The sequence below is a fragment of the Marmota marmota genome, unplaced genomic scaffold (assembly GCF_001458135.2).
Source record: "Marmota marmota marmota unplaced genomic scaffold, marMar, whole genome shotgun sequence".
Taxonomy (NCBI): Eukaryota; Metazoa; Chordata; class Mammalia; order Rodentia; family Sciuridae; genus Marmota; species Marmota marmota.
In genome coordinates this window covers 20,107,736-20,118,541 of record NW_026000019.1, presented here as the reverse complement: position 1 = coordinate 20,118,541, position 10,806 = coordinate 20,107,736, and the positions used below count along the sequence as shown (strand labels likewise).

Sequence of the window (10,806 nt, the reverse complement as noted above, 5' to 3'; positions counted from 1 at the left end):
CCCAGCAATTTGGGAGGCTGAAGCAGGAGGATAACAAGTTCAAAGCCAGCCTCAGCAACTTAGCAAGATGCTAAGCAACTTAGCAAGACCCCATCTCAAAATAAAAAATAAAAATGGCTGGGGTTGTGGCTCAGTGGTTAAGCAATCAATCCCTGGGGCAAAAATTAATTAATTAATTAATTAATTAAAAAGGCTGGGGGGCGGGGGTAGCTCAGTAGCAGAGCACTTGCCTGGCATGCACAAGACTCTGGGTTCAACTCCCAGGACCACAAAAAAAGAAAAGACCTAAGTACTTGTAGCTGGCAAACATGCTATTCAAATGGCAGAGAAAGTGTTTAGAAGATTTTCACCCTATTTACATTACAGGAAAAAAAATCCGCCCCCCTTCATTAAGTTACCACAAACTTGTATTTCTTTAAGAACAACGCAGTGCTTTCACAGCTCTGTCCAGTTAAGTGAAAATCGTAGAGGACTTAAGTGCTGGTTTGGGAGGTATTTTATAGTGAGCTCCAAACTGCTCATTAGGATGATAAAGCCAAGGCCACCACAGGAGTAGCTTCACGATCCCCAGACGGCTTCTGGGAACCACCAAGTCTTGCTAGTTCTTCAGGATAACATGGTCCTAGCAGGAAGTGCACCCATGAGCTGAGTCAGACCTCTCGTGTGGACCTGGAAGCCCACACCTGGGGCTGGCCCGTGGTACCCAGCAGGGCAGGACTGGCCAGAGTGGGATGGTGAACAGGGAGAGCCCAGTGCAGGGGGGTTCACATGAGAGCAGGCATGGACACACCAGGAACCCAGAAGACCCAAAGGGGTCTCAGACGGGGGCTGCGGGGCAACTGCAGAGGGAGGCCAGAGTCCACGCTGTGACGGCAAGAAAAAGGCCAAGTGTGACACTGAGCACAAGGCCCTCGCACAGCTCAAGCAGGCACAGCCTCTGTGAGACCCACGTGCTGCCAGCACCTGTCACTCTTGAGGATTCCCAGGTACAAAACCAACGATGTGCCAAAGCTGCGCTGTGAGGCGGGGTCGTTGTAGGTGTTCCCATCAGAGCTAGTAAGAGCTCTAACACCCACCCAGGTGCCTGTGGAGGTGTATGTGTGAGCGAGAGGCGGGAGAGACCCTAAGAGCAGGTGCAGAGGGACGGGGCAGGCAGCTGCCGCAGCAGGGGCTGATGTCTCCTGGGTGGTGCAGGCTGAGGCTGGGTCAAGGTGCGTCTTCTCGCCCTCTGGCAGTGTCCTGCGCACTGCAGCCCCACTCAGCTCTGGCTGTCTCACGTCCTGAGGGTGGAGCCGTGGGAGATCAGAATGAGAGGGAGGAAACTTAAATAAAGGAAAATCTAGTGGACTTCAGTGTGTTTCTGATCTTTCTCACAGGACTCTGTAAGATCCCTCCACCCCAGAAGCTGATGGCCGAGGTCACTAAAAAGGAGGAGCTCATTCAAAGGTAGGAAACACAGGTTGCCACAGGGTGGACTTGCCAGTGGATTCTGTTACTAAGGAAAGCAACAAGGATTCCCAGTTACTGTGAGAGCCACTCCCAGAGGCAGTACGGAGGAGGGACACACCTCTGCCACCAACCAGACTGTGGCCTCAGATATGTCATGGGGGCACCAGGTCTTCTCAGTGGGACCCAGTCCTGCCCTCACTTGGCCACTGAAACCCACTGTGTGTCTCCTTCCATTTCTCAGGCTGCGCTTTCTCTTCTTGCTGGTGTCCCCTCTGGCTCACTCCTAGGCCTCGCTGAGCCCACCCCTTGGTCCCCAGCAGGACTCTCCTGACTCCAGCAGGGCTTCATCCACCTTTAAACACCTTCAATCCTATGGCTCCAGGTGTCTTTAACCAAGGCTTTCCTCCAGCTCCTCTGGATAGCTCCCTGCACATATAAAGGTGCCTCAAATTCGATGTCTAAAAGTAAACATTTTGGGGCTGGGGATGTGGCTCAAGCAGTAGCGTGCTCGCCTGGCATGCGCGGGGCGCTGGGTTCCATCCTCAGCACCACATACAAATAAAATAAAGATGTTGTGTCCACTGAAAACTAAAAAATAAATATTAAAAATATTCTCTCTCTCTCTCTCTCTCTCTCTCTCTCTCTTTAAAAAAAAAAAAAAAGTAACCCTTTTTTTTTGAGATGAGGTCTTGCTGTGCTGCCAGGCTGCCTTGAACTCTGGACTGCAGGCATGACCACCATGCCCAGCTTAAAAACAAACTCCTAAGGTCCTCTCCACCGCTCCGCCCTGGCAGTGCGCCCCTCTGACCCTGCTCCCCTCAGTGACACCCGCTCGTTCCGGCTGAGTGGCACTGGAGCAGCCCTAGTCTCCTTTTCCCTCACACCTGTGTCGGCAAATACTGTCGGCCTCTGCCTTCCAAAGGAATCCAGGACTCGGACACTTCTCATGACCCTGCTGCTGCCACCTCAGAGCAGCCTCAGGACACTTGTGCCCCTCACCTGTCTCCCACTTTCTGCTCTGACTCAGCAACAAGCACAAGCCACACCTCGCTGCTTTCTGTTCAAACCCTGGGGTGCCTCCCTTTCCCCCAGGAAGGCTCCCGGTGGCTTCTGCAGTCCCCGGGGCACCCTCAGTGCCCACCCTTCCCTGCCCCTGCCCACCACACCTCAGCCAGGCCCAGCATCGCCCTCCTGAGCCTTCGCAGTTGGTCCCCTCTGCCTGAAGTTTCTCCCCAGGCACCTGCATGGCTCACTGCTCAAATGTCACCCCGTGAGGGAAGTCTTCCTTGACAGCATTGCATAAAACTGCCACCGGGCCACCCCACTGCCTCCCCCGCCCTGCTTGGGTCTCTCATACGGCCCACCGCTGCCTGCAGATTACACGTCTGCTGGACTGAGCTGCTGATGGTCTGCTAGACCCCACCAGAGGGCAAACTCGGACAGCAAGGCTCTGGCCTTGCTCACTGCTGGCTCTAGAATGGTGCCTGGAATGTCTGCCTCATTGACGGACTGACTGACATGGACCTTATGAAGGTTTAAGGCAGACACAGACGAAGGCTTCACATAACGCTAGGCCCCTCTCCGTGTCTAGCTCCGTTCTGGTACACCAAGCTGTGGCCCCTCAGCTCCCAATCACATGAATTAAAAATGTAGGTGCCCATGTACGCGAAGCCTGCTGGCCCTCCTCACCCACAACCACGGCTGCGCTCGGACCATCACACTTTATCCTGTTCTTACCAAACGCCAGGAACAAAAGCGTCTCCTCCCAGGGCCTCCTTTCGCCTCCTCCTTCCACAGGTGGATCTTCCTCTGAAGGCCATTCCTTTAGCTTTTTCTTGCCGACATGGAAACCCACCTCCAAGACATGGTTTGATTCCGAGGCAGAAGTAACACCCAGGAGGAGGGTGGGCTCTGTAACACGGGAACGCGGGGCAGGGAGGATCGCCAAACCCATGCTCCCTTCTCCCCACAGGGGTGTGATCGCGGACGTCACTCAGGACAAGCTCGACTACATCCTCTACCTGGATGAGCTTGCTGTGTGCATAGGCGCCAAGCCCAGCCTCCCGCTGCTGCTCCTCAGGGATCCCAGACTCGCCTGGGAAGTCTTCTTTGGACCCTGTACCCCTTACCAATACCGCCTGGTGGGCCCCGGAAGATGGGAAGGAGCCAGAAATGCCATCCTGACCCAGTGGGACAGGACCCTGAAGCCTCTCAAAACCCGAGTCCCTCCCGACACCCCCAAGCCTGCCTCCACGTCACACTGCTTGAGAGCTTGGGGTGGCCCTGTCCTGCTGGCCTCTCTCCTACTTATCTATAAGTCTTCACTTTCCAAGTGGATGCAGGACAGACTCTCCCCTCAGCTAGGGCTGTGCTTTGGGTGTGCCCCCTGGAGTTCATGGGCTGGCAGACTGGCCTCCAGCGTGGCAGCACTGAGAGGTGGGGACTAGGGGAGGGACTGGGGTCATGCAGACTCTACCTACCCTCACAAATGGATCAGTGCCACTCACAGAACTGGATTAGTTTCCATGAGGTCATTATAAAGTGAGGCTGCCCCTTGTTTTCTCTCCTTCTAAGGCACCTGCTTGAGAGGCAAACCTCCCACCTTTCAACATGTCATGAAAGCACAGTCCTCACCAGAAGTTCCCCTAGGCCCTTGGACGTCCCAGCCTCCAGAACTGTGAGCCAAAGAAACTTATTTTCTTTATAAATTACTAATCTCAGGTCTTCTGTTACAGCCATGGAAAAATGGACTAATACACCTATAGTGTTTGGTGAGGACGAAGCTGATTGGTTTCAAGGGTCAAACCATGCCATGATGATCCTATCTTCAAGTATCTTGTGTATCCCTTCTCTCCTTCCACCGTAACGTCTACAATCCAAGTTCAGGTCTAGTCATCTCTTAGCAGAATTATTATATTGTGTATCACTCTTTGGTCTCAGTACCCTCTTTCTCTTTCCAGTGCACATTCTATCCTGCTAGCTAAAGCAGCTACCCTAAAATAACAGTGTGATCATCATTGCCAAACATAAAAGTATGAGCAGTCCTGCCTAAAATTAAAATGATCATCATTCATATCAGGGTCCTGAGAGGAATAAGATGATGATACTCAAATAATTTGTGGAAATTTAATATAAAGATTAATCAAGAAGATGTGAGCATTGCTGGGAAATTGTAGGGATCATAACATGCCCTCAGACTACAGTGAGGTGGCTTTACTATCCCTAGACCAAAGCAGGCCAGGAAGGAGAGGAATCACTAACCAAAGAAGGAAGGAGCTTTGTACAACAAGAGACACGGCTTTCAGCTGCGCGAGGAAGGAGGGCCTGATGGCCCCCAGAGTGGGAAGCTAAGGGGCAGACAGTCTGTACTCTCTTCCTTCCCTCATTCACCTCCAAAGCCAACCAAGAGCCTGAGGCGGGGTGCCAGCTGTTGTCCAGGAGTCGGCCTCCAGGGCCGGTCACCTTGATCTGTGTGCAGCTGAGACTACTGACTGGCAGCTGAGACCACTGGTCAAGGTCACTCCCTGGAGAAGGAGACGTGGATCATCACCTTAACTCTGGTGTCAGCCATGAGGCCCTGGCCAAGCCATGAGGCCCTGGCCAAGCCATGTAGCCTTTCCAAGCCTCAGTGCCCTCACCTGCAAAGTGAAGGTAACAATAGCACCAAGTCCAGGGAGAGCAGTGAGAGACGGTGCAAGGCATCTGTGCAGAACTGAAAGACATTTCCTAATCTCTGCATTAAGGGGCTGTTGTGTAACCAGGAGCCTTGGCCTGTACAGCTCAGTCACTCTTTTGTCCTTGTGTCCCCTCCACCCTCAGATGGACTCTCCTGAATGCAGCAGGTAAACATTAGCAAAGGAGGGTTAGAAATAGCCATCCTGAAACGACCAGTGAAGGTGTCTGGGTTTACCTGTGCTCCTCGGTGGACTTCAAACCCCGCTAAAGCAGACCAACAGGAGCAACGTCCAGCTTAAGCTAACTGCACACCCGTTCTTGAGGGAGAGTGTGGAACTGAGAATGTCTCTTAGTTCATCAGAGCTTAAACTTATAATGTGCTATTTTTTCAATGCAGTAATTTTTAAATAATGAGTCAAACACTCAGAGAAGTAATTTACTCTGGTTTTCACAGAAAGGAGGAGACAGAACAGGGATTTTAACCAAATATATGCAACCCTGGAGCCACTAGCTGCCTTGGGAGGTAACTTCCCTATTGTCTCAAGCCCTTCAATTGGTCAGTGAAGCCCGGACCTTTTCCACCTCTTCCTCCAGGAAGCCTGCGCCTGCCTGCCTGCCTGCCTGCCTGCGGGCTCCCTCCTCTGCACTGCCTTCCCACCCTGAACAGACTGGGAGCATTGTGCTTGGCAAGTCCATGACTCTAGGCCTCAAAGAACCCCCAATACCAGGAAAATCCCATTGGGAGTTAACCCATTGACTTGAGATTTGATTTGAGAATCAAATTTTCATAGTAAATATTAGGGGAAAATACTAGGTTTGATCAAGACTTCATTGAGAAATGAGATCAGAATTATGAAAATAAGTTTGCTTGTTCTTTTTAAATGTCTTTTGTTAATATATTAACTTTTTAAATTTTTTTCTAATCAGTCATACATGACAGCAGAATGCATTTGTTTCATTGTACACAGAGCACGACTTTTCATTTCTCTGGTTGTACACAATGTAGGGTCGCACCATTTGTGCAATCATACATGTACATAGGGTAATGATGTCCTTCTAATTCTACCATCTTTCCTACCCACACACCCTCTCCCCCATCCCTCCCCTTTGCCCAATCCAAAATTCCTCCATTCTTTCCATGCCCCTCCCCCATTATGGGTCAGCATTCTCTTATCAGAGAGAACAAGGCACACTCATACATGGCTGGTGGGACTGCAAATTGGTGCAACCACAGTGGAAAGCAGTACAGAGATTCCTTAGAAAACTTGGAATGGAACCACCATCTGACCCAGCTATCCCACTCCTCAGTCTACACCCAAAGGACTTAAAATCAGCATACTACAGTGACATAGCCACATCACAATTTATAGCAGCTCAGTTCACAAAAGCTAAACCATGGAACCAACCTAGATGCCCTTCAATAGATGAATAGATAAAGAAACTGTGATATATATATATATATATATATATATATATATATATATATATATATATATATATCTCACTAAAAGAGAATAAAATCATGGCATTTTCAGGTAAATGGATGGAACTGGAGAATATCATGCTAAGTGAAGTAAATCAATCCTAAAAAAACAAAGGCCAAATGTTTTCTCTGATACGTGGATGCTTGGCCTTTCATTTAGCCAAATTTGGATTATAACTGGAACCATCTTCTAAAAGGAATTGCCTAGTTGTGAGAATTTACATGACAGCTAGATAAAACACCTTTATGACTTCCTTTACTACATATTCAACTTTCAAAACTAGGCTATAAGTTAGCAATATTTTAATAGTCAAGGTTTTCATTGATTTTGCCAAGGAACTAAAATTTCAATCCTCTCATATTTATACAAATCTCTTTTGAAACTCCTGTCATCACACATGCCAGTCATCTCTAAGCCATTCTTGAAACGTCTTCCTGGTTTAATGCTGCTAGATCCAGAGTTGCCATGGCTTAGCAGTCCTCCAGTATCACCTTTGGCAATTTTTTTTTTTGAAATCCTTATTTTGCAATATATGTAATTTCACTTTGTCAGTGATTTGCATTAGAGTCTGCATGATCAGACAATCACCAGAGTCTGACCACAAAGACATTGGCATCCAGAAGAGGCTGTCCCGTTGAATAGGCATGTGGGTTTTAGAGAAAATAAATTTTAAGTGCTCAGTTAATTCATTCATTAACTCAACAAATATGCATTGAGCACTTACTGTGTTCCAAGCACTCTTCTAGACTGAGGTAACCATGGTCAGTAAAGAGAAAGTCCTTGACGTCATGGAACACATACTGCACTGTGACAGGCAGCGATGTGACAACTGCCAGGAAGACCAACCAAGCAGGCTTCAGAGAGGGTGGGGGAGCCAGCTGGGACGCTCACACAAAGCTTCTCTGAAGAGGTGACACCCGAAATGTTCCCAGTGGAAGCTGGGTAAAGTGAGAGAGTGGCCCCGGGACAGTCTCACGGAAGGCGTTGTTTCTGTCAGCAATCAGTAAGTGGCCTTGGGGCAGGCGTGTTAGAACAGTGGCCACCAACCTTGTTCACACCATGATGAACACAGAAGATGAAGACAGTCTTTGTGAGCCACGCTAAGATAAGCCGATAAGATAAGGGGAAGGGAGATCATTGTGAGCACAGGGAAAATCATCTTTTCATATTGAAGTAAAATTGCTTAAGCCAAAAAATACCGAAATATTAAATATAGAATCTATAATATACTTCCAAATAAAATTTCACAGGTTTTGGTTAAAACTTGAATTCACCTCTAGGGGTTTTCTATCATAATTGATATCCTACGTTAACTTCTAAATAAGATTTTTAAACGATGATCTCTTTATGTTATTACAAGTTGGTATGAAAATAATGTAAAACCATTTCACAGCCATTCAAAAAAATTGAAACCGTTGAAATAATTTCTTTCATCAATAAATGTAACATTGAAAGCTTTTTGTGTTGTGAGAATGGATCCAAGTCCCATCAAACTTGCAGGACAAGCAATTCAAAGTGAGATCAAGCTTTAATAGTGAGACGCGCTCCCTTGGCTAGCGCACTCACCCTGAAGGCGCTGGGCCAAGAGGGCACAGAACTGTCTCCCGTGGGTGAGGACAGGAGCTCCAGGCCACGCACGTGCTGCGCCCACAGGAACCTTCCCTCACAGCCCCTGCCCCCCGCCCCCCAACACCCCACCCACCATCGCCACCAGGCTCCCCTCCAGCAAGGCCCCAGCTCCTGTAGACAGCGAACGTTCTGTAGGCTGGCCAAGGCGGACACCCAGGTGTTTCCCCTCCTTTCTGACTTTTCGACAGAGTCCCTGGAGAAGCAGGGACTGCAGGACTCAACACGCCAGGCTTCTCCTGGGGCCACGTGGAACTCGAGGTACTCCAGCTTCCCCGGGCCCCACCTGCCAGCCCGAGGGCACAGGGTGGGAAGCTGCGTAAGAGAGGAGGAAGGCGGGGGAGTGGAGGGACCCAGTGAACCCTGTGAACAGCATTAGTGAACAGGCTGCATGTGACAGCTGCAGACATACAGGTACTAGGGAGTCTCCTTGCCATCATTTCTTCACGTCTCTTCCTGGTAGTGCGCTCTTTGAACACAGACTGACAGCCAGTTCATAAAGCTGCCCACCAGGCGGACCTGCGTTTCTCCAGGCCAACAGGCTTCTGACCGTCTCCCTGATTCACTGGGTCCTGGGAACGGTGTCATGCCTAGAGCTATGGGTCAGGTCTTTGGGGCTCTCAGTAGTTCTGACGCCTGTGTCTCCGGGAATGAAGAATGCACGGTTAATTCTCCCAAATCCTTACATTCCAAAAGTCCTTCCTACCAGCAGGTAAGACTACACATGCTCTACAGAAGCTCCAGGAGACTTCCCCTGCAGTAGCCTGATGCCATTCTAGATTCCCCCTTTATCTGGCCTCCTGGTGGATTCCCTAATCAGAATAAATCCTTCCGAGGAGTCCACGATGGTTGTAACATGGTCCCAATGCACACGGGTCACCACTTTAGCTGACTAACTTAATGAAGCATCCATTCTGCACAGGTGACAAAGATCCTGTAACTGACCACAGACAATGAAAATGGACCACAGTCCACCAAAAACAATGTTTGGTATGAAAAGCTGGGGGAGAGAAGATGGCTTTCTTTTCAAACATAGAGGCCATGCACAAAGATAGTAATGGGTAATCAACCCATTGTGTGAATTACTCGAAACAAATATTTTTTAAAAAAACACAAATATTGAAGTCTAAGAAGAACTCTTAGTTTCTATATTGCTGCTAAAATCTGTTTCTCTAAGATAATCCATTTTCAGTACAGTTTCAATCCACCGCACAGAGTCAAAAGTTTTGTTTTACACATATATCTTGCTTGCTGTGCTGACCTTGGGAATCTACAACTGCCTTTCTTGCTCCTTCATTCCATCCCTGTCCAAGATTTCTGATCTATGCACATCCAGGTGCAGCTGGGTAACCTTTCTCTGGATCAGGATATCTTCTCCCTTTGAGTCTAGCTGATCAAAACTGTGCAGGTGGGGAAGACGACTGCATAAACTCTCACCCCAGTCAAACTGTCTGCCTCAGCATTCCCACTGTGACTCTCTGTCGCTGATGACCCGGGATTGGACAGACCGCCCGGCTTCGCTCTGTAACTGAGCCGGTTTCTCCTCGTTGCCTGTGCGTGCCCTGTGGGTCTGTGTGTAACACCCTTCCACGCTGTCTTTGTCCTAAGTCATAATGCCTGACATTCAACAGTTGCCCCTTTGTTCTCTTCCGATTTCAGGATCTAATTTTCAACACATGCGATCTCTCTTCCTCATGACCATTTGAGAAGTGTGCTTAGTGTGTTTGAAGATGATTATCAAGTACTTAGAGTGTGGCTCCAAGGCACCTGTCCCGGGAAAACTTCTGTGTGGGTTTTGTATCACCCCGTGCCGTCTCTAGGCCCTGACTTGGTACACTGGCGGAAGGGAACACTGGTTCATGCTCGCTGGTAAGCCCGCTGAGCAATTCCTGAGTCCCCAGCTCCCTCTTGGGTGCCTTCTGCTGGGCCACACAGCCCCTCCCGGCTGCCCCTGCTGCCACTCCCCTCCTGCATGCAGAGCGCCCTCTCGGCTTCAGGGCTGCTGTGGAGTGCACAGTGGTACACCACAGCTGATCTGGCCTTCTTCAAGACCACCGGGCTGGAGGATGAAAACAGAGTCCTGGACTTCTGTCCCGGACATCCTCGACACTCTGCACCGCAACAGATTTCCCAGATGAAACTCAGACACAGCCCTGACCTGTGGCCCACACTGCTCACTGCACTTGACACACCACTCACCTGACCCTAATAGCAACCTTTGAAAGAAGTGTAACAGATGCCCTCACCTTACAGATGAGAAAACTGAGGAACAGGTTATCTAATTTGGGAAAGTCTCATGGATACTAAGAATGGAAGCAAGATTCCAACTGGGGCAGAGCTTTGCTCTGGAGTCCCTGCACGTAACCACCCCACAGCTGGAGCGTCACAGACGTTACAGGTTAGAAGGGAGGTTGCCTGCTCAGACTGCCCAAGAGCAACGTCACGGGGCATGAATGTAAGGTCTCTGCTTGACCATCCTCCCAAGGAGTATTCTTCTCTTTAGGAGAAGTGACCATTTTCTGACTTTTCTACTTATTAATAATTAGGAACTCTGTGAAGCTATACTGACTTG

At 49.3% G+C, this 10,806-nt stretch overlaps 1 protein-coding gene across 7 annotated transcripts in view; it reads left to right on the top strand.

Moving 5' to 3' along the window:
• Fmo4 (flavin containing dimethylaniline monoxygenase 4) overlaps positions 1 to 6,056 on the top strand; it is a 32,490-nt gene extending 26,434 nt beyond the window's left edge. For 5 of the 7 annotated variants that reach the window (XM_015491828.2, XM_015491830.2, XM_015491825.2 and 2 more), the window contains 2 exons: positions 1,377 to 1,446; positions 3,422 to 6,056. In XM_015491828.2, the coding sequence (XP_015347314.1) occupies positions 1,377 to 1,446; positions 3,422 to 3,896 (545 nt within the window). In that variant the 3' untranslated portion in view covers positions 3,897 to 6,056. Of the gene's footprint in view, positions 1 to 1,376; positions 1,447 to 1,690; positions 1,962 to 3,421 lie in introns of those variants that run through there. The other 2 variants (XR_007350025.1, XM_048810040.1) reach the window with 2 other exon arrangements.
• Positions 6,057 to 10,806: the final 4,750 nt, after the last annotated feature.